The sequence below is a fragment of the Equus caballus genome, chromosome 4 (genome assembly GCF_041296265.1).
Source record: "Equus caballus isolate H_3958 breed thoroughbred chromosome 4, TB-T2T, whole genome shotgun sequence".
Taxonomy (NCBI): domain Eukaryota; kingdom Metazoa; phylum Chordata; class Mammalia; order Perissodactyla; family Equidae; genus Equus; species Equus caballus.
Genome location: NC_091687.1, coordinates 3,669,197 through 3,692,885, shown reverse-complemented (window position 1 = coordinate 3,692,885; position 23,689 = coordinate 3,669,197). Strand labels below are relative to the sequence as shown.

At 43.3% G+C, this 23,689-nt stretch overlaps 2 protein-coding genes across 13 annotated transcripts in view; one reads left to right on the top strand and one right to left on the bottom strand.

Moving 5' to 3' along the window:
* The window catches only part of FBXL13 (F-box and leucine rich repeat protein 13), a 210,131-nt gene extending 197,555 nt beyond the window's left edge, over positions 1–12,576 (top strand). For 5 of the 9 annotated variants that reach the window (XM_023638836.2, XM_023638835.2, XM_023638834.2 and 2 more), the window contains 2 exons: positions 3,736–3,899; positions 9,655–12,576. In XM_023638836.2, the coding sequence (XP_023494604.2) occupies positions 3,736–3,899; positions 9,655–9,844 (354 nt within the window). In that variant the 3' untranslated portion in view covers positions 9,845–12,576. Of the gene's footprint in view, positions 1–3,735; positions 3,900–9,236; positions 9,562–9,654 lie in introns of all 9 variants that reach the window. The other 4 variants (XR_011438076.1, XR_011438077.1, XR_011438078.1 and 1 more) reach the window with 4 other exon arrangements.
* The window catches only part of FAM185A (family with sequence similarity 185 member A), a 59,194-nt gene continuing 39,494 nt past the window's right edge, over positions 3,990–23,689 (bottom strand). Inside the window, exons 8-10 of one of the 4 annotated variants that reach the window (XR_011438079.1) lie at positions 8,877–9,068; positions 7,462–7,553; positions 3,990–4,237 (exon numbers count right to left, since the gene is read on the bottom strand). Coding sequence is in view for 2 of the 4 variants with exons in the window: in XM_070265354.1 (XP_070121455.1) it covers positions 13,426–13,538 (113 nt within the window). In the remaining 2 variants the exon portion in view is untranslated. Of the gene's footprint in view, positions 4,238–7,461; positions 7,554–8,876; positions 9,069–12,576; positions 13,539–19,212; positions 19,987–23,689 lie in introns of those variants that run through there. The other 3 variants (XR_011438080.1, XM_070265354.1, XM_023638840.2) reach the window with 3 other exon arrangements.

Below are 23,689 nucleotides of genomic sequence, written 5' to 3'. Positions count from 1 at the left end.
CCATGTCAAGAAAGACACAATCCTGGCTCTGGATTAATATGACAGATGGAATGTACACATATACTTTTGTTCCCTATTGAAACCCTACCAAAAGTGCAGAAGAAGGGAAAGGGCCCATATTTATAGGGAAAACAGGAGAGGAGACAAGAGCAACAAAATTTTGGAAACTTGAAAATAGATGGACTAACTTAGCAGACCAGAGACAGCTTTGAATCCCAAGCCAACAGTAGAGAAAGCTGGAAAAAAAAAATTTGATTTACACCATAATCATCAAACTCGGCCGCACTGCATACCTCTGGAACTAAGTTAAGAGGATGGCTAAAATAAAGAAGACTGGTTAAAAGTTCTCGAGAAACAGATAGATCCCTAGGTCTCCCCTACTCCACGTCTCCGGGCGACTGCCCTTCCCCACCCTCATCAGAAGATCGGAAATTTACTTCCTACAGCCAGATTTCTGAACCTCGGCATTCTTGATATTTTGGACTAGATACTACTTTGTAGTACGGGGTGGTTCTATGCACTGGAGGATGTCTAATAACGTCCTTGCCCTCTACTCACGGTATGTCAGTAGCACCCAAGCGCCCAAACTTCCAGTCATGACAATAAAAAAATGTCTCCAGGTATGGCTGAATGTCCTCTGGGGGACGTAATTGCTCTACTGTGTGCTCTACAGATAGTCAGACAGAGGTTGTTGGGGCTGGGAGACACGACACAGTGTAACTGAGGGCTTGGGTTCAAAAGTGAAAACAGGAATTAAGTGACTGACTGCTGAAGGCGGAGACACTCAGGTTTTCCAACACAGCATCCTGAATTCGGCTGCCAGGTCTTTCCCTCCAGGCAGGGGATTTGAAGCTTCTTTTCTGGGGACTCTGACTAGCCCAAGATAAAAGACTGAAAAATACTGACATCTGGGGGTTTCCCAACAAATAACCCATCTCCACCACCGAAGCTTAAAGTAGAGAAGGCCCACATCCTGCGCGCAGACTGTCCCGTCAGTTGTTGTCCCTCCACTATCAATCATGAGCAGACAGTCAAGGATTACCAGGCATAAGAGCAAAGTCTCTAAAGGGGATGGTCTGTGCGGTTAGTGGATTAAGAGAGTGATGCTGGACTCCTGACTCCTCCACAGTTAACTGTGCCGCAGTGGGGAGCAGGAGGTGGTCGGGGGAGATGTGGTAAATCGTGATGAAATTAAGCTAGAAAGTTCACAGTAAAGTTCTTTCTGTTTAGTAACGTACTTGTTTAGATTTAGGGAGAACAGATGTCTTTCTGGTCAGCATCAGCTGGTTCTGGAGGCAAGCTGGGTCAAGGAACTCAGCACACGAGCACCACTGACCATGGAGCCTCTGCAGCTTGAGCGGTCACACTGGCAGGGGTCCCGCTTTCACTGCACATGGACGTGAGGACACGTGGGCAACACACGGCTCCCTGGGAACTGCCCCAGCTGTAAGGCCGGCACAGATGGACCCTGGGCTTTTTAGTGCCTCTACTAATGAGGGAGGAAAGTAGGAGAATGAGAAAAGGAAAGCTCCAGTGAGAACAGCAATTGGGAGCAGAGGGTGTTTTTTTCATTTTTTGTTTTGTTTTGGGTAAGGAGAAACTGAGGGAACTCCTTCTATAAACTGTGCAGTGGATAGTGTCTTGCAGCCTAGAATCTGAGGCGGATGTTACATAAATAAGATATTAAGAAATGAGTCACTCTACATGGAAAATCTAGGGGGAGAAGGAGGGAAGTAGATTATTCCAGAACCTCAATGTAAGGGAGAAGAAGGGTTTAGCTTTACTATCTGTGTGGGTCAAATGAATCTGAATCATCTGATTCAGAGGATGTTGTGGCCATAATTTGGGCCAAATCTGAATACTCCTCACCCAGAAATTATAAAGCTGTGGTCCAGTCTAACATATTCCACCTACACTGCTTTTGAGGAGCCATAACACACAGTAGGGTCTGGCTTATCATTCTAGGCTAGGTGTCCCAAAGCCTCATGGTCAATCTTCAATGGTCACCTTACCCATCTCCTGGAAGACCAGCTCTTCCCTGCAACCAGCTTACGGCCAACGTCATGACCTCATGCTACCCAGCACTAAAATGGGAATAACATAACCTCTGCTCCATAGGACAGAGATCAAGACCTTTATCTGGGAGTTAAGAATGTAGTCAGTCATCTCCACCTCCAGTTCCTAGCCGCCATAAGTCCCTACAACATCACCTCACTCACTGAGCATCTTGAGCTTCTGATTTACAGGGAAGGTCGAGTCCCTTTTCAGCTCCTGCAGTATCAGTAAAACCCAGCACTCTGAGCTCCACCTCTCCTGGACTTTTCCCTCACCTCCTTGTCTTTCCCTTTCTCTACAGTTCTGAGGGCTTTGTTTTCTCCCCCCAATGACATTAGATCTTCAGAGACCCAACTAGGATGGCAGGAATGTCTGAAGGCATTTTTTGTGAGAATCAGTTGCAGTGTTAAACCTTGGTCCTGAGCATGTTCTGGAAACACGGCATACTTAGACAATGACAACATCTATTTTTCCAAACTTAAAAAGTGTGCATTTCAAATGGAAGGGTTTTTCTGCACAATTCTCTCAACTTTATGTTAAAAACAAGAGCCAAGTTTCAAGGCATGTTTTTTAGACTGCTCAAACATTTAAAATAAATTAAATCCAGTTGGAAAAAAAAATTTCTTTGGGGAGAGTGTTCTAGTTGATTCTGCAGCAGGCCTCAGTTCAGCCATAAATTCAAAAGCTAGACCTTGAGGAAGTGAAATAATCTAAGAAGTGGAGTTGAATTACCTCCACAGAACATCTGTTCAAAGTCCCAAGCTGTGAGAACCCTCAGCAGAATTTCTGGGCCTGAGATTCATGTAGTCTCTGTGGCTTCTGCTCTTCTCTCTCTCCCTGCCCACGAACGTCTGTCTCACCCACTTGTCCCTTTCCAGGACCATGTTACTCCACACACAAGCCATCAGAGATGTCCACATCCCTTCTCATAGCGATCTGACCCCGTCTGCAGTTCTTGAGGGGATATACATATATTTGATAATTTCGTAACACGTGGATGTTATCAGACCTATGTTTCCAAATTGATGATGCCTTAGAGTGGATTTCAAGTAAAGCCAAATCCCAGTGTTACAACATTTCATAAGTTTCTCATATTGCCGTGACAGGTGTTACTAAGGGAATTTTGATGACGTTTCCCATTCAAACCAGAGAACTCTAAGATGAAAATAACAGCAAGATCACAAAGTCTATTGGTGTCACATGATGAGTTGGTTAAAGGGAATCTGCAAGAGTCCTGATTCTGTTTGTCATAGACTGAATGTTTGTGTCCCACCCCCAAATTCATATGTTAAAATGTTCCCCCCAAGTGTGACAGTATTAGGAGGCGAGGGTTTGGGGAGGTAATTAGGTTTAGATGAGGTCATGAGTGTGGAGCCCCCATGATGGAATTAGTGCTCTAACAAGAATAGGAAGAAACTAGAGCGGTCTCTCTTCCACGTGGGGATACAGCAAGAAGGTAGCCATCTGCAAACCAGGAAGAGGACCCTCACCGAAACTGAACCCGTGGGCGCCTTGACCTTAGACTTCTCAGTCTCCAGAACAGTGAGAAATAAATGTCTGTTCTTTAGACCACCCAGTCGATGGCATCTTGTCATAGCAGCCCAAACGGACCCGTACACTCTCCTTCCCGGGGGTGGACTCCGTGGGAATAATCAGTTCTTACTTTGGCTGTGTGTTCAGATTACTGACTCGGCGATGGAGATGTTATCGGCAAAATGCCGTTACCTGCACATTTTGGATATTTCTGGTTGTGTCCTGCTTACTGACCAAATGCTCAAACACCTTCAGTTAGGCTGCAAACAACTCCGGATCCTTAAGATGAATTACTGCAGACTTATTTCCAAGTAAGTATGTACCTGAATATGAAAAGCTTTGAGAACTACTTTCTGGGATAACTAGAATTTGTGACTGTGGCATTCGTAACACGCAGTGGCTTTCAGAGTTAGGAAGTTTCATTTTATTTTTTGCCTAATTGAAGCCAACATTTAGAACTGAACCAAGGGAAGCCCTCTTCAATGGCCTCTGCAGCTTCATATCCTTTACCAGTAGCAGCCTTCTACTTTAAGCACTTTCCCTTCCTTGAAGACACAGATGTCCGAAGCCGTAACTCTGCTCTTTGCACAGTTATCGCTAGCTCTTCCTCTGCTCATCTCTCAAAATGTTCCCATTCAGTTCATCTGCCCTAGAAGTTGAGAAAATGGATTAAACCAGCTCACAATTAAGTATAAATTACTAACGGTTACCCTAAGCCCCATTTCTCCCAAAGCTATTTGCTTGATAGTTGTTATTCATCTAACTAGGGATTTCCTAGAGGATCCAGAGCTCAGAGTAAGGTATTCTGACTCGACTGCTACAGGCCAAATGCCTGCTCCCTCAATTTGCAAAATGTTTCCAATGAAATAACAGTTGGGTAAATAAGCAGTCTATAAAGGTACAAGGTCTCTGGTGTCCACTCTGTGAGTTTTTAAGTAGAAAGCAGTTATCTGCTCCATTGTTCAGTTTTTCTCCTATTGACTGAGAATAAAAATGTGCAAGTATTTTAACTGACCCGATGAAGTAAATTTGGAATGTTCAAAATGAGAATTCTTGACCAGTCCCTTAAGGTCAGGGTCTTTTCCGCGGGCTGGAAAAATGACTACTAAGAATTAATATTATCAAAGTGCAAAGTGCATAATGTGTTCCAAGCATGTAGAGTTCACAGAGGAATTTTCTGAATTAAGCAGCCCTGGCATCAGCTGAGCGATGAGATCTAGTCACTTGAGGCCTAAGGAACAGAATGGTTTCTGATCTAAGGCTGTGTATGTTAAAATGAAATGAAAAACAAAGCAAAAATAACAACTATTACTTGTAAAATAGGCACTCTCTGGGCCCACGCCTGCCCGGAGGTGGACAGCCAGCTGAAGCCGGGTCAGAAAAAGGGGGCAGGGCGTTGAACAGTTTGGAAGAGGATGGAGACTCCACCCTTCCTGATGGGTGTGGAGCTGACTGTTACGGACGTTAACTTCATTTAAAGAGGACACCATGAAATGAGGCCCTAGGAGTCCCTGCTGACCTTGTCATATCATTGAACAGCCAACTTTGGGCAAGACAACAGAGAATGAATAACATATTATATGAAGGAGTTTAGCTTCTAATCTTTTGATTGTATTTTGCCAATCACTATTTTTTGGAGGTAATATATTGAACTTCTAATAAGTGAGATTATAAGTAGAATGAATAGCGACTTTCTGGCAACCAGAACTGGGAACCTAATCATGGTATGGGATGTTAAAAAGTGATAAATGCGGTGTTTGGTCAAGAAGACCCAAGATATCTAATAATACCCAAATCCTACCTTTCACTACTCACTCCTCTTGCAAGGTCACTAGATTAAAAATACGCCAAGAAAACAAAACAAGGGAAAGTAAGATTTTACTACTAGCTGGGCTTGGCCCCCAAAACTTAATGTAAAATCTAGCTAACCAGCTGAATCTGTGGAAAATTCCAGGACAGCCAAAAGGCCTATTTTGTTTTCTACCACCAAGCCTGGCTGTCCCTATCAGCAAGGGGCAGACACAGACGTGGCCCTAACACCTAGAGGGGAGCTGGCTTGTCTGCCCATCTCATTGTCTAAAGAGGCCAAACCAGCTCCCTTATGGCTCTATTCCCGCTAAGCTCCGGCAGGAAAGAGGCCTGCAATCCTCTGCTTCTCCCTCTGTCTAGCAATGGAGAGGGCAGTTCTTGCAGCAGGGTCGCTTGGAGAGTCCCAGCGTTTGGACTAGTGAGGCTCCAGGAGCATCTGTCTTGACATTCGACATCTGGGAGAGGCTGCTGTTTGTCAGTCCAGGAGCTCCCCAGACACCTGGGCCTCAAAACTTTGATTAGAGAAGTGATAAGGCCTGATCACATGCAACCGTCTGGGGTCAGCTCTAGGGGCCGTAAGCAGCTTCCTTCTCCACTTAGATCCTTGAGTGGAATTGGAAATGCTGCACAGAGTGTGTGGACCCTTCAAGACTCAGGATCATGATGAGGTCTAAGCTCTTACCCACGTCCACTGTAAAAAAGCCCAGTTGTTTGCTCTTCCCAGAGCCAATGTGGCTCCCTCAACTGCAGGGACTTTGTTCTGTCTGGGTGAAATGCAACATTGGGTAGTTGGGATAGAGGAGATTTTTATTCCTTGGGAAGTGGTTCAATGAGTTTGAATCACAAAGCGATAGACTCCCTCACATCTGATTCCATTCGAACATGAAAACATTGTATGATGCAGCCCTTAAAATCCAAATTATAGCCCTCAGAAGAAACTGTTCTATGTACAAATTCCCCCATAGTCAACGGAATCTGAAAATACGGCACCAGCTTTGCAAATCAAAGAGGTCTGTTCAGCCCACCCTTTCTGAACCAGGAGAGTAGCAAACTTTTCGTCAATGAGCAAATTGGCTGTAGCTTTTTTGTAGGAGAGCTTCCAGCATGAGATATGCTGTCATTCTAGCAAGCCCAGAGCCTGAAGGGATCCCAGGAAGTGATTCCAGAAGCTCCATGTGGAGGCACAATACAGGCTCTTTAATTCAAGGAGGAATAAGTAACAGCTATGACCACAAACGTGACAAGAAAATCTAGCTGTCTGTATTTGAAGCAGCTGTGAACAGACAGCCTTGCAACTTAGGCCCTCTGTGGGGACAGCAACAAAGGCAAGGAGAAGAAAAGCATAGGGGGACAGAGGGAGAAAGACTCAAACAATGGTCTCCACAAGCCCGGAGGGTCCGAACCACAGAGAGGCCGAAGAGCCACTAAGTCTATAATTAGCAAAGAGTAACGGGACTTTGCCAACCTTTGTGTGTCTGGAACCCAAACTTCCGACTCTAGAGAGATCAGCAGAGAAAGTCTTGGTGGGCTTTAGAGCCCCAAAGAGCCGTAGAGAGATTCCTTGAAGGCCTCCTTTAGCAGATCCTGGCAGCAGAAACTACTGCCCAGGCCCCCTGAGAGATCTGTTTCTAGGAAATACAACTCTTATTCGATTTCTCCTCTCCAGCTCTGAGGGAGAGGAGAAACGAGACCACGGAAAGGTCTTTGTGGAAAGGCTTTTGTTATCTGGAGCCACTGACTTTTATTATTAGCATGAACAAATATTATTTAACAATTATTATTTGCCACGTACTGTGCTAAATCCTATTTTATGTTTATCTCATCTAATCCTCGAAAATACCCTATTACCATAAAAATGAATAAGGAAATGGGTTTAAACAGGTTAAATAACATGCCCAAGATCATAGACATAAAGGGCAGAGCCACACTTTGTGACTAGGTCCTAGTCATTACTATGCTGCTCTTTTGCCTTTAGATTAGTGATTCTCAAGCTTTTTGGAAGCTTTACCATTTAAAGAGTTTGATCAATAAGGGGAGACATGGGCTCTGTTGTGCCCAACTTACTTGCTGATGCGTAAATAAGCGAGGCTGCTGATGACAAGCAGGCTTTGGGGTTGGTTCCAACACTCCCCCTTTTTTTTTGCCCACTCAAGAAACTGGAAGGAAATGTGAGTGAGGGCAAGAAACGTTATTAAAAGGATAACCTTGAATCCCCTTTAGTTTATAAAAAATAAAAATCCTTACAATTTCAGTATGTCATTATTATTAACCATCTAATGTGATACTTCGCAACTGCTTGTGGCATATCATGTTTGAAAATCACTGTTCTCTACTGATCCAGAGAGACCTCTCTGACCAGGTTAAATGAGTAATGATGACTGAGCATGGCAGCAGACTGGTCCCATCCCCCAATCATCCAAGGGGTCTTGGAATCCCTTAGGCCAAGCCGGAGTGGATCTCATATGTACTGTAAGGAACTTAGAACACACAGTGATTCCAAAGTATACATTCTCCATTATTTCCTAGCTCCCATTATGTCCATAATATAGCACCAAGCTATTAAAAACAAAGGGAGAGAGAGTGTGTTGCTTCCAGCAGCAGCAGGTTCTACAGTTTCAAGTTTCCTGAAACTTTTCAAAAGTGCATTTGTGAAAACACACAGTTACAAAGCATGCCGTGAAAAAGAACTGAGGAACTTGCCGGCAGTCGCCATGCTGGTCTGTTCTCTTGGCCAGGTCCTGACTCTCAGGAGTCAGTCCATGTGAGGAGGTCACAGGGCCTAGTAAGGTGGTGAGGACAGCTGGTTCACGGCTAAGGATTTTGTAAAAGGTAGAGAGGAAGTAGACTGGGGAACAGTCCACACTAGCATACAAATTCTAAAATAATCCCAGATTTGCCCAGGACAGATTCAGATTTTCAGTTTTTCCCCAGGAGCCCCCGGCTGTGAAAGCATGTAGGCCTAAGACAGGCCCTGGAGACACTGGACTGGAGGAAGCTGGCATTTGAGACTGGGGGAGGGGGCTCTGAGAACTGACCCTTTGCTCCTCTCCAGTCTGGGGGAGTGGGGCTGGAGGTTGAATCAGTCACCAGTGGCCAATGATTTAATCAACCATACCTAGGTAATGAAGTCTCCATAAAAACACAAAGGACAGGGTGTGGGGAGTTTGCAGGTTGATGAATGCATGGAGAACGGGGAAGAGTGGCCACCTGGAGAGGGCATGGAAGCTCCACGCCCTTTCCCCATAGATCTCTTCCACCTGGCTGTCCCAGACTTACATCCTTGTATAGTAAACTGGTGGATCCAGTAAGTAAAGTGTTTCTCTGAGTTCTGTGAGGAGCTCTAGCAAATTAATCGAACCCATGCAGAGGGGTGTTGGAACCTCCGATCTATAGCTGATCGGTCAGAAACCCAAGTGACAACCTGGACTTGCGATTGGTATCTGAAGTGGAGGGCGGTCTTGTGGGACTGAGCCCTTTACCTGTGGAATCTGATGCTCTCTCTGGGTAGAGAGTGTCAGAATTGAGTTGAATTGTAGGACCCCCAGCTGGTATCCAAGAAGTGCCAAGTGATGTGGAGGAACCCCCCGACCCTCAACACACACACAGCCATGTTGGAATTGGGGTCTGGAACAACTTTTAGATGCCTCCTTTGTTTCCTTTCTTACTTCTTCCTAAGAAAGACAGTAACAGTATTTTCAATCATTTTGGTCACAGACACATTTGAGAATTTGCTCAAAGTCAGAAATCCTCTCCTCAGAAAAATGTCTATTAGATACAAAACCGCACGAATTTTCAGGGAGTTCACGGACCTCCCTGAAGTTCATCCATGTATCCCACAGCCGTCTGCGGACTCTGGGCTAAGAGCTGCTGTTCCGGTGCACAGCCAGCCTGCACAGCTTGGCTGGTTCAGGCATTCCCTCATCAAAGAAACTGGAAACACCGGACAGCGGTATTTCTCACTCGAGAGCACTACAGAGCGCCCTCAGTGCCACCACTCCGTGAAGATGCCTAGTTTCCCTATCCATTCAGTGTCTGTGAGTCTCTGAACCGGCTGCAGCAGAGCTACTGAGCTGCTCCAGCTTTGGGATCCTGATTGTTAGCATATGACCCACCCTTCCCCCTCAGCAACGCGAGAAAGCCGTGAAGTGACTTCAACCTGTGACCGTGAGTTCTTTAACGCCAAATTTGATCTAGTTTGAAAATGTTGCACTAGTGATGACTTGGGCAACTAGCTAATGCTGATCACTGTTCTTACAGGGAGGCAGCTAGCAGAATGTCACAGAAAGTTCAGCAGCAGGAATACAGCCCCGGTGACCCTCCAAGCTGGTTTGGCTATGACTGGGAAGGCAATCCTCTTACAGAGCAACGTCGTATAGGATCACTTGAGGAAGATTCAGAATCGATTCTGAAACAGTCAGTGTACAGCAGTGACGAGGAAGCAGTATGACCTTCAGCCTTAAGGGGAAGAAGAAAAAAACCTAGAACTTGGCCACTTCACTTGATGCAAATATTTTTACTAGCGGGATCTCATCGGTGTAAACAAGCAGCAAATCCTCTCCCAATTCCTATTCCAGCTGCAAATGTCACCAAACACATTAGTTCTTCTAGTAATCATGATTAAAAAGCCAAATCAAGCATTGCTATCTGTAAGTTTCCCACTTCAATTTACCATAATCAAACCAATAGTTTTTTTTTTTCTTTTTGAGGAAGATTAGCCCTGAGCTATCTGCTGCCAGTCCTCCTCTTTTTGCTGAGGAAGACTGGCCCTGAGCTAACATCCGTGCCCATCTTCCTCTACTTTATATGTGGGACGCCTACCACAGCATGGCGTGCCAAGCAGTGCCATGTCCACACCCGGGATCCGAACCAGCAAACCCCGGGCTGCCAAAGCGGACGGAACGTGTGCACTTAACTGCTGTGCCACCTGGCCGGCCCCTAAACCAATAGTTTTGATGAGATTATCAAACCTAATGTTACAATTATATGATACAACCCTGGGACATGTGATGTTTTTGACAGAGTTTAGAAGCTTCTCTTTAGAAAAGAAAAGAAGCGGAGATGGCCACATAAGTCAGAGTCTGAGTCTGAGCCAGGGAACTGATCCTAAGGGTCTGTGAGGCTTTATTATAAAGGACATAGACATACATTTTTAAAGGAAACAAGGCTTTCCTGTGATTTCCAGACATTTAACAACGAGAGAGAACTAAATGCCAATTAACCCTGGACTCATCTTTGACTTAAGCCAAGGACAAATTAAACAGATGGGACTATTTGTGAATAGAAAGGATGTCCCTGCAACATCTTAGATTTTTTTTTTTTGAGGAAGATTAGCTCTGAGCTAACTGCTGCCAATCCTCTTTTTGCTGAGGAAGACTGGCCCTGAGCTAACATCTGCACCCATCTTCCTCTACTTTATACATGGGACGCCTACCACAGCATGGCTTGACAAGTGGTGCCATGTCCACACCCAGGATCCAAACCGGCGAACCCCAGGCTGCCAAAGCAGATGGAACGTGTGCACTTAACCGCTGCGCCACCGGGTGGGCCCTGAAAGTTTTTGAAACAAAGCAGTATCACTTGGCTGTGAAATGGTTCCTGGAAGTGGGCAGCCGGGGAAATCAGCTGAGTAGGAAGTTTTAAGACCTGAGCTAAGAGACTTGAAATGACTGTTGCAAGGGGCTGGCCCCATGGTGTAGTGGTTAAGTTCAGTGCGCTCTACTTCAGTGGCCCAGGTTCAGTTCCTGGCCATGGACCTACACCACTCGTCGGCAGCCATGCTGTGGCGGCATCCCACATACAAAATAGAGGAAGACTGGCCCAGGTGTTAGCTAAGGGGAAATCTTCCTCAAGCAAAAAAAGAGGAAGATTGGTAACAGACGTTAGCTCAGGGTGTATCTTCCTCAGCACACAAAAAAAAGACTGTTCCAAGGGGGTGATTATTTTTAACTAAATGTGGAGATTTCTGGCAGCTGCATAAAAGCTGGCTTCTGACCTCTAAGTGTCTGACCCCTCAGTGTCTCAAACACACAACTGGAGAGACCTTTAACAGAGGCAACTGCTTTCCAAAGGAATGATACTCGCATGAGGAGGACCAGGGTGAGGAGGAACGCTCCCTGTTATGCTCTCCAGAGACCAAGCAGGGGGTCAGCCATCAGAGCTTGCTCCAAAACTCTTTGAGGAAGATCCTCTTTTAAACAAGAATGGGAGACACATTTGTTCATTATGGGGAGACAAATTTTATAGCTACAGAAATGAAAGAAAAGGGGTAGGTGTTAGAAAAAGTGGGCTATGAAAAGAAGTGTAAACAGGTGGAAGTAGAGTGAACAGGTGGCGAAATCCTCAAGTTCTCAGTGCAGAGCACTCAAGGCATCCAAAATATCACTCAGGTCTTCAGCTCTTAAGCATTTGATGTGCGTGGGTCTGTGTTTAAGAGAGCAAAATATGGCAGCTTTTCCTTTCTGTTTGGACTTGACTATGTGATTCAAATGCATACACATGATTCCTTTAACAATTCTAAATACAGCTGACTGCTATTGTGCTCATGACCTTTCTGGCAGTTAGTTGTTGACTAATTTCATAAAGTTCATTTTTAGTCATGAAAATGTTTATATAATTGCATGAGGGTAAAAAAAGATTATAAAAATTGCCTCATTGCCTTACAGTTTCCTCTACTTAATAATTTAACACACACACACCCCACAACCACATAAAACATGCTAACGTGAGTATCGTCCAAACTGGTACAAATTTTGATTTCATGAAAGGTGAACTAAAAGGAGACTTTGAGATATCCCACAAAGCTGACTTTTTTTTATAAATAAGAAGTTATAAACAGAGAACTCTAAATAAATGAAATACTAACAGAGAGAGGCTGTTATAAATCACAATATTTGGAAAGATTTATTAGAAATAAATGTTTAAGAACTGATTTATCCTAATCATAAAAAATATAATCCAATAGAAAGGTCTATTCAGTGCTGTATAATTTAAACGTTCCAGGAGTAAACAAGTAAGGTCTGAAAGAAAGAAAATTCATAAAGTAACTTTATACAGTACACCATTATAAAGGTGAAAATCTATCTTCACACATCAGGCTATAAAATAGCTGAATGTTTTCCCCTGCAACAAGTTATGTCATACAAATTATGCAAAAAAAATTAAAAATCAGCAGCAACCGCATGGCATTTATGATGTTTTATTCACAGCTTAAGTTTACATTGATTCACGAGAAGTACTAAGTAGAGAACATGTTACATGAGAACTATGGTACAGAGAATGCTAAGATACCTGCCCCCGTCACCCATGCCTTTGTACACTCTGCTCCTCTCGACTGTGAGTGGAAACTGTGCATATGAGGAGATATCACTGCCATGATTATGTTACATGAAATGGCAGAACAAAGGCTATCCCGCGTAGGCCTCACCTAGTCCAGGGAGCCCTTTAAAAGCAGAGTATTCTCCAGCTGGTTGCAGAAGATGTCAGAGACTCAAAGCCTGAAAAGAACTGAATGCATCAGTGCTGGCTTGAAGATGGAGAGGGCCACATGAGAAGGGATGCAGGTGGCTTCTAGCAGCTTAGAAGGATCACCAAATGACAGCCAGCAAGAAAATGGAGACCTCAGTCCTACAGTCACAAGAAACTGCAGTTTGTCAACAATATGAATGAGCTTGGAAGTAGATTTGCCCCCTGAGCACCCAGATGAGAACTCAGCCCGGCCAACAGCGTGAGTCCAGCCTGCGGATCCTGTGAGCAGGGCACCTAGCCACGCTGGGCTCTTGACCTGCAGAATTGTGAGCTGATGACTGGCTGTTACTGTAAGTCAATACATTTGTGGTAATTTGTTACAGAGCAATGGAAAACTAATACAATAGCCAAGTACAAATTCTGGAAAGCTCCCCCCAAGACAATTCACTAGTATTTATTCCACTTGGTTGTTTTCAGCATCTACATCAACAGTGGTATCTGCATTTTGGTAGTCATTGATATGCTAGTCATTGTTCAAAATTACAAACACAACTCAAACCATTCTTAGTCCTGCAGTTTCAGGGACTGAAACCAGCTCTGACTTCTGAAACTCACAGTGCCTTGCGGGGCATCAGCCTTGATCCATTTTTCACGTGTGCTTGCTTGATTCATGAGCCCTGAAACATGAAATTGCACAAAGTTTTATCTTGATTGACAAGAGCAGTAATTTCACTCCAGAGATTCTAACAACACATCTCTGAAACAGAAAAACACTTTGGAATGGCAAAAATCTTAAGAAAGATGGTATGAATTGGGAAGAGTTGCAAAGAGGTTCCCTGGGCTTGTTCCCTCCTTCATTTTCTCCGAACAACTCTGAAAGGAAAGCTACTGTTTTTATTTGCATTTGTTTTTTGCATGCAGGTTTTAAAAAGATCTTTATTTAAGTACAACTGACAAAATAAACTACATATATTTGAAGTATGCAGCATAGTAAGTTTTTGTTTTTGTTTTGTTTTTTTGCTGAGCAAGATTGTCACTGAGCTAACATCTGATGCAAATCTTCCTCTATTTTATATGTGGGCTGCTGCCACAGCATGGCCACCAGCCAGTGGTGTAGGTCCACACCCAGGAACCAAACCCAGGCCGCCAAAGCAGACCACACTGAACTTAACCACTAGGCCCCAGGGCTGGCCCACAATGCAGTAAGTTTTGACATGTGTAAACATCTGTGAAGCCGTCTCCTCAATCAAGATAATGACCACATCCCTCACTCCTGAAAGTTTCCTGTGCCCCTCTGTAATCCTTCCCTCCGTCCCCTCTGGGCTGCCCCTAGCCCCCATCCCTCAGCAATCACTCATCTACTTTGTGTCACTACAGATTAGTTGCATTTTCTAAAATTTTAATAAATGGAATCATGTGGTATGTACTCTTTTTTAAAAAATGCAGGTTCTTCCCCTCAGAGTAATTATTCTGAGTTTCATTCACATGGTAGCATGTGTCAGGCAGCCTCCTCACACACATGCTCATCAGCACTGTGCTGCGTGCTCATTCAGGTGGTAGCATGTGTCAGGCAGCCTCCTCACACACATGCTCATCAGCACTGTGCTGCGTGCTCACGGCCCCTGAGCAGCTCCCTCCTCTCTCGACTCTCTGTGAACTCTAGCAGCCCTGGTCCCCTGATGCTCAGCCGCCTCCTCCACTCAGGCTCCGACTGCGTTATCCTCCCTGCCCGGCGGCCTGGACACTCTCATGGTGACAGGCTGTGGCCATCACAGAGCTCGCCTGGTTCGCGTCCCATCTCTCTTCTTCCAGTGCTGTGTTTGTTCTTTCAATCGGTAATCGAGGTGTGACGCCTCCTCTGGAGTTCCACTGCAATTCCGGATTGAAGAAATCAGTCCACTCTGAACCCAGCAGAGTTGTGAATATACTGTCTCATTTCATCATATACATTTTCTTTGTTGACGCCAAGCACAAAAGTCAGGAAACGATCCTTTTCTTCAGTATAGTTTTCTCCTTTGTTAGTACCACGTGGTGTTCCCAGCTGATGAAAGGTGCCTTGTGCCATCCAATCTTTGTGTCAAGCGCCTCTTTGATACAAATTCTTCTCTGAATTCTTACCTCTCCCCTTTAATCTGGGCCATAATCTTGTCCGTCTGTGTCTTAAAGTTCACAGCACTTTTCCCAGAACACAGCTGAGTATTCGATGGCTTCCTCTGGAGTTTTTCCTTCTATTTCTCTCGCTATATTTTCAATATAATCACAACCCCGCTTCTCATTAAACTCGTTAAAGTCTCTCTCATTCCTGTCGGTAAATCCCTGTGTTGGAAGCTTCTCTTTTTCCTGTAACTCTTCATCATTAAGGAGTTCAACTGTCAATTTTAGTCTTTTCTTTATTTTTGTGCTGGTGCTGCATTTGGCAGGTCAGGATTTCTAGGTACCTGCAGTTTTTCTGTAATAAAGAATTTGTCCAGTAATTCAAATAAACGTAGAGTAAAAACTGGAGATTCGGAGAATTGGTTGCTCTAACTTTATTATTATTTTTTTTTAGGAAGATTAGCCTTGAGCTAACTACTGCCAATCCTCCTCTTTTTGCTGAGGAAGACAGGCCCTGAGCTGACATCCATGCCCATCTTCCTCTACTTTATACGTGGGACGCCTACCACAGCATGGCTTTTGCCAAGCAGTGCCATGTCCACACCCAGGATCCGAACTGGTGAACCCCGGGCCACCGAGAAGCAGAACATGCCAACTTAACTGCTGTGCCACCGGGCTGGCCCCTAACTTTATTATTTTTTAATACCACTTAGCATCAATGGCAAAGCATCAACAATAGTAAGGTTTTCCCAAATATCCAAGATCTTTTCCTTAATAATTTATATTATTTATATTTCTATTTCCTGAATATATTTGTCACCTCCCCAAACATGCGTTCCTTGCTTATGGAGAGAGATGCCAACCTTCTCATTCCTTTCTGCAGCAGTAGAGGCCATGCAGAGTGCTACTGCTACACACAAAATGAACACACAAGCAACTTTAGCGTAGAGACAATACTCAAAACTAAGACAATTTACAAAATTCCGTTTAGGTTGCTTGAAAATAGCTTTCTCCATCTTGCCAATAAGTAATTTAGTCAGAGCTCTTCATACTTTGGTCCTAATCTGTGGAGACTGTATGCTAATTTGTAAAGTGTAAAAATTCCTTCCCACAAAAATCTTGCCATACATACTGGAACTTGGGGTTGCAGAAACCTTGTTCTTTATTTAATTCCCTTTGCCAATGAAAATCAGACTATGTTTCTTTGACCAAGAAATGGGATGTGACTACCCCATCCCTATGCAGTGTGGCTTCCATTAAGTGGGAGCAAAAGCTGCTTCTCAGGACATGCATCTGTTCTCTAATCTGCCCTGTCCAAATCTACCTAAATACATGAATCTCCAACTTCTTTCTTTCTTTCTATCTATCTATCCCCAAATACCTAGTCAAGAAGCACCAGTCATTATTTAACCCAAAATGCACTTGATCCAATCAGCACTGGCTGTCAACACAGATAGGGTTCTAAGAAGTAAATTGCAGAATTTAATTATCTTGTTTAAAAATAGGCTTAAGAAGCTTCTTGGCTAAGGTGAGCTTCTCCGTGCCCCTGCACCCACCCCCACAGACGTTGTTGGTGTACATTCGGTTCATTTGGAGGATAATTCTGGTGCTGCCTTATTAGCAGCAGCCTAGACTTCAGTGCCTCACAGCTGGAGGAGTCCCCCTTTTACGTTAGAAACACTACTGACCACCCAGTATGGGAAGCACTATGTTAAGTATTTTAGGGAGGTCCAAAAGATGTAAAAAGAGATGCTAATACCCTCAAAAAGCTTACCAGCTGACTAGGAAAATAAATCATACACTTACAAAACAACAGGAAAAAAATTTCTCTGAAATGTGATTATTTTTAACGCTTCTATTTCACAAACAAAACCTCAAATAGCACACACAATTCCAGAACCAAAGATGTTAACGTTGTCACATTCTTTAACTGCTTACAGTCTTCTCTTGACGGAAGCGGAACTAAGACATCTTGACGACAAATTCATACTGGAAGAAAATATTTCTGAGCAGTTTTAATGGTGCCCGTAATTTTCTCTCAGTTACTTAGAATACTAACAAAGTCAACAGTACTCTGGGTTTTGAGCAAGTACACAATCAGTTTTGCCCAAGAAATGTTCTTGGAGAGACTCTTTCTTCCTCAAATGTCTAATCTCATCCACTGCATTTTTCATCTCAGATACTGTAATGTTCACTTCTAGAAATTCCATTCTGGTCTCTTTTATATCTTCCACGTCTTAACTTTATTCCAACATGTGGAATACAGTATTAATAACTATTTTATTTTCCTTCTCTGCTGACTCTAACCTCTGTGTCTGCTCTGGGTGGTTTCACTTGACCTTCTCTTCATTATGGGGCGTGTTTTCTTGCCATCTCTGACTGGATGGCAGACACTGTGAATTTCGTTTTGCTGAGTGCCAGATATTCTGGGATCCCTGTAAATCTCGAGCTTTGTTCAGGGGTGCACTTACGTTACCTGGAAACAGTTTACGCCTTTCCTCTCTTGCTTTTATGACTTGCTGGGCAGTTCTGGAGGAGTGCTCAGTTTAGGGCTAATGCTGCCAACGCCTAAGTGCTCTGCCCAATGCCCCGTGAGTGATGACATTTTCCAGTCTGGCAGGTGGTGCAGGCGTCATTCCTGGGCCGGGGCACAGGTCCTGCTCCCTCTGGTCTCTGTCCTGTGAGCTCCAGCTGTCTCCATCCCAGTGGACTCTCAGCACGGTCTGCTCAACTCAGGAGTCTGCGGGGCTCCACTTTAGTCCCTTTCCCTGTACGACAGCCTGGAGACTCCCTCGAGGCAGCAAGCAGGGGCTCATTTTGTTCATGTCCCATCTCTCAGCGATCTCTTTCTTTCATTGCCTGACATCTAGTGTCATGGAGACTTTTTTTCCATGTATTTTGTCTGTTTAAAAAATTTTGGTTTGGGGGCCAGCCCAGTGGCACAGAGGTTAAGTTCACATGTTCCGCTTCAGTGGCCCAGGCTTCACCGATTTGGATCCCAGGCGCAGACCTATGCACCACTTGGCACGCCATGCTGTGGCAGGCGTCCCACATATAAAGTAGAGAAAGATGGGCATGGCTGTTAGCTCAGGGTCAGTCTTCCTTAGCAAAAAAGAGGAGGATTGGTGGAAGATGTTAGCTCAGGACTAATCTTCCTTAAAAAAAATTTTTTTGTGGTTCTGTTATTGTTTTAGGTAGGAGGGTAAATCAGTCCTTTTTAACTCCACTTCTTGCCTGGAAGCCTTCCTTGTTTCTTTCTTTCTCTCCCCATCTTCTTCCCCCTCCCTCCCTCCAGCACACTCTTTCTCTCTCTCTTTTTAACTTCTTATTTTGAAATAAAGACTCACAAGAAGTTGCAAAAATAGTACAAAGAGGTCCTGTGTACCCATTGTCCAGTTCTCCCAGTGGCGACATCTTACATGACCATAGTGCATTATCAAAACCAGGTAACTGGTTAGCACAGTACAAGTAATAAGACTACAGACCCTACTCAGACTTCCCCATTTTTTGCACACATTCACTTTTTTGTATATTTTTATGTATACTTTTATGACATTTTAAACACGTATAGATTCATATTACTATCACTATAATCAAGATACAGAGCTGTTCTGTCAACACAAAGGAAGTCCCTGTGACATCTCTTTATGGTCTTAGCCTCCTTCTCCTTCCCTCGCCTTTGGCAACCACCTGTCTGTTTTCCATTTCTGTAATTCTGTCATTTCAAGAATGTTACATAAATGGAATCATACAGTATGCAACATTTTGAGACTGGCTTTTTTCACTCAGCATGATGCCCTTAAGTTCCATCCAAGTTGTGTGTATCAACAGATTGTTCCTTTTTACTGCTGAATAGTTTATTCCACTGTATGGACATACCAGAGTTTGCGTAACCATTTATTGGTAGAAGGAATTTTAGTCATTTCTAGTTCTTGGCTATTACAAATAAAGCTATGAATATTTGTGTACAGGTTTTCATATGAATATTAAGTTTCATTTCTCCAAGATAAATGCCTAGAAGTGTAATGGCTGAGTCATATGGTAGTTTCATGTTCAGTTTTTTAACAAACCGTCAGACTGAATTGTGGAGTGGCTGCATCATTTTACCTTCCCAACAGCAATGCAGGAGAGAGCCAATCTCTCCACATCCTGGCCAGCATTTAGTATTATCAGTATTTTCTATTTGAGACATTCTAATAAGTATGTAGTAATACTTCATTCTGGTTTTAATTTGCACTTCAATAATGGCTAGAGATGTTAAACATGTTTTGATGTTTTTATTTGCCACGGTATATCTTCTATGATTACATTGTTGCTTAAATCTTACATGATTACATTTTTATGTGCACAAATCATTTTTTCTTCACTACTGGGAAGAATTCATTCAGGGTATGATTTGGCTGTGGTTCAGTATTTCTTAAATGAACAAAATAAATACAAAAACAAAAAAATTTTAAAAACCCAGGTATTACAAACAGAATTCACATGCTCTAAGATTGGGGCCTGCACTTTGATCTCTAGTCTAGGGGTCAGCAAACCACAGCTCACAGGCCAGATCTGGCCCGAGGCCTGTTTTTATGGCCTGAGAGCTAAGAATGACTTTTACATTTTAAATAGTAATAAAACAACAAAAACAAAAACGAATACACAACAGAAACCATACGTAGCCTGCAAAGTCTAATATACTTGCTATCTAGACTTACAGATAAAGTCTGCAGATGAATAGAAACAAAACCTGGTCTTCTTTTTTTGTAAACGTTAACAAAGTTGATGTCTAATTATCTATGCCACTCCTAGGATCTTACACTTTAACAAAATGCTGGGTAAACAAAAACATCATAAAAGCGCGAACGATCTGAAGACAGTTCCTATGTTAACTCCCCGTCAAAGTATTCTTAAGCAGACAGCCAGGAGCCTACAGCATTCTTGATTCTGTCACTAAGTTTCCTCAGCGTCGTCCTGAAGCACATCTACATGACTGACACGTCCACGTGCTATGAGCTTGGAGAAAACCCAAAGCTTCACTGTGTTCTAAAAAAAGAATTATTTCTGTGAGTCATATCAAAAGACTAGATTTTTTTTCCTACTTGGAGAGAAACCACTGTCTCTAGATCTTAAAAGTGCTGCCCTGTTGGCCGAGTCCCGTTTCAAGCTCTTTTGCAATCCATGAATCAGTTTTCCACTATAAATCACAATACCATTAAATGTATAACTCTCTGGCCTAAAAATAAGCTGAGAACTCTCTTCTGACTTGGTGGTTTATTTTGATCCCAAATGAATTTATTTTTTGTATGCTTACGTTTCCAGTTTGACTAAAATAAGGTGAACCCATCAGTACCACCTTCCCTACTATGCAGACAGTGATAATCATTTGAGTAGCAATACACTTTATCTCTAACACTTTCTAAACATGTAAATTGGGAGCTTTAACACAAAAGGACTTAGTACCACATGCATTTTTGGGCTTAGAGATTGGCTTGATATACCACCCTGAGTTTCATATCTAAGTTGATAAACCAAGTCTAAAACTTAGTAGAGAAGTCAACTTCTTCTCAGAAATATCTCACCTACGCCATTTGCCACCTCTTGAAATTGCCATATGTGGGTAGGGAGCAAAACTTAGAATCAAGAATCTCGTAAGGATTAGAGTACGCACCCCAAAGAATACACACTGTGCGCAGCTTTGTATTAGGTAAATGTTTCAGCGGGAGAGAGCCCCAGGCTTTCCTGCGACCTTGGAATAGCACCTAATACTTGTCAAGCACTTTAAGAATTAAACAACGTACGGTTATTTATCGGTGACAGCAACAGCAGGGAAACCACGAAGCAGGAAATGGGCTGACACATCAAACCCCCTGGGAACCCGGAGCCCTGGGACTAAACCTTCTTGGCACAGCTTCTTGCAGAAACCACGCAGAAGTCATGCGACAGATAACACCCAGACCTCTGAGCAGTGCGGCTCTTCTGTTTCTCTGCCTCGTGACTCTGTGAGGAGCCCCGATGAGCAAGGCCCAGCTGCCTGCAGTAACAACTCACACAGAAAGGAGCTCATTCCTTCCAAGTTCAATCTCCACAGAAAAAGCCATCTGCCCTGCTTGTCTAGGCCCCTTAAACTATTCCATCCACTTGATAAATAAGATCTGTGGCTTTTGGGGCACCAGTTTTAGAATCAAAATGAAATATGAAAGTTTCTCTAAACCCAATCACTTGTTCGTACACCTCTTTCCAAAAAAGACTGCTCTGTCTCTATGTGAGGCCCCTCCACACTGTCGCTCCAGTGGGCTCAATCCGAGGTCAGAGACAACCTACAGATCCCCCGGGCCCCACTCATGGCTGCGACACAGCGCTCCTCCACGCAAGGGCCCCGCAGGGCAGGGCCTCGGCTGCTGCGCTGCACGCGGGAAGGGAAGTAGGCTTCCTCCGCACAGTGGGCTCTCCTCCGTGGAAGCAATAGGGGCCCCACACAGAACTCAACAGGCTGAGGTGCTGGAACATAACCAGGAGGTAAGCATGCACCCTCGTGGCATCCACTCATCTACTTCTTCAACCGAAATCTGCTGAAGGCCTATTGATTTGTTTGTTGAGTTTAGGAGCGACCACTGAGGAGTCCACACCACTGACCTCTTTCTCCTGAATGACCACGTCCTTTCTAGTCTTTCCCCACTCAAAACCCAGTGATCTTTCTCATACACCCATCTGAGCATGGGAACCCCAGATTAAACCGTTCGGTGCCTTTGCAAGGCACTTATAGAAAGTCCCAAACAGCCCATATGATCTGACCCTTCCCAACAACCCAGCCGCCTGTCACTGCGCTTGCCGCCTTACTTTCTACGCTCGAGCTACACCGAACTTCTCTCACTTCCTCAGCCTCACAGTGCTAGTCTAATTCAGACGTGCCACCTCCATGCTCTCACAGGACCACGTACATACCTTTATTATAACATTTATTCCACTTTATTGCCACTGGTTTGTCTTGCCTCACTAGTATGTAAGCTCCTCAGACAGCAGAGAGACCCTACTTCATCTTTGCACTCCTTGTTTCTAGCAGTGCCTGACTCAATAAATGTTTGTTGAGTGACTGACTGACCAAAGAAAGGAAAATAGAGAAGACAGGAGGAGGTGAAGCAATGCTAGGAAAAGATAATGTTTGTTTTTAGATACACCACGTTTGAGGTGGTATTGGTTTAGTGGAATGGAAATAGGCAAGAACTTAGTAAAAAGATCAGGGCTGCAGATAATGATTTTATTCAGTGACAGGACTAGTAAGTGTTCTTAAATAATTTAATGAGGTCTTTTTTTTAATGGCCAAACTGACGAGAATAGAGTTTTGGGTTTTTTTGTTTTTTTTTTTTTTGCTGAGGAGATTCGCCCTGAGCTAACATCTGTCGCCAATCTTCCTCTTTTTGTATGTGAACTGCTGCCACAGCATGGCCACTAGCAGACAAGTGGTATAGGTCTGTGCCTGGAACCAAACCTGGGCCAGCGAAGCAGAGTGTGCCTAACTTAACCACTAGGCCATGGGGCTGGCCCAAGACAGAGTTTTAAAACTAATCTGAATTTCTGAAAAGCATATGATTCTACGGGTAACACAATGAAAAATGACAAAATAGCTTTAAACTCAAAAATTCTTAACATATGTAAAATAAGTTGTTTATGCTATCATTCAGAGCATTATTAAACAAATTTGTATTATTGCTTTAGATTACAGGGGCCAAAAAGGTAACTGTTGGTTCCTTTTCAAACTCAAGAGACTGGATGACAAGAAGTTGATTCTCACCACATTTAATACACTTAAATTTTCACCCAGTTTTCTCTGTGTAACTAAAAGTCTGCCCACTGGGTGCTGAGTTAGAGCTGAGAGTGCACAGCTGGGTTTTTTTTCCTATTTTGTATTACTGTTATGCTTTTTGCTAATATTCCATGAATTTTAACAGACTGCTTTGTTAACTTTTCTGACATATAAAATAATATTTAAAACTGAAACTTGATCTTATGAAGACATGCCACCACCCACACGTCCTTTTCCTAGACACTATCTCATGAGCGAGCCTGTAGCCTGCATGCATGTACACACTTTAATCTCAGTGTCCTTCTCCATTTAAAGGAAAAATTCACCAGCATTAATTTTTTTTTTACTATGTACATGTATAATCTATACAATAAATATTTTAAAAAGTAGTCTCAGCCATCAATGCAGCTGGAGGTTAATTAGAAAAATGTACAAAAGCTAGTAACATTTCTGGGATTGAGAATTTGTTGTACTAAAAGAGTAAGTTTACAATGTGCATGATACAAAACCAAATTCCTCTTATTCTAATCATACAAAGGTTACTTTAAATCTTACACTATAATATATGTATTTAGTTGATTTTTTTTTTTTGGTGAGGAAGATTGTTGCTGAGCTAACCTCTGCGCCAATCTTCCTCCATCCTGTATATGGGATGCCCCCACAGCGTGGTTTGATGAGTGGTGTGTAGGTCTGCACCCAGGGTCTGAACCTGCAAACCCCAGGCTGCTGAAGCGGAGCATGTGAACTTAGCCACTGCGCCACCAGGCCAGCCCCTGTATTTAGCTGATTTTTTAAGTCCAAGAATTAGAAGGCAGCTGTGCCAGAAAAAATTTTTTTAATGATTTTTAAGAATTGTAATTATGGTAAAAAACACATAACATAAAGTTTACCATCTTAACCACTTTTAAGTTTACAGTTAGTAGTTAAATATACTCATTTTGTTGA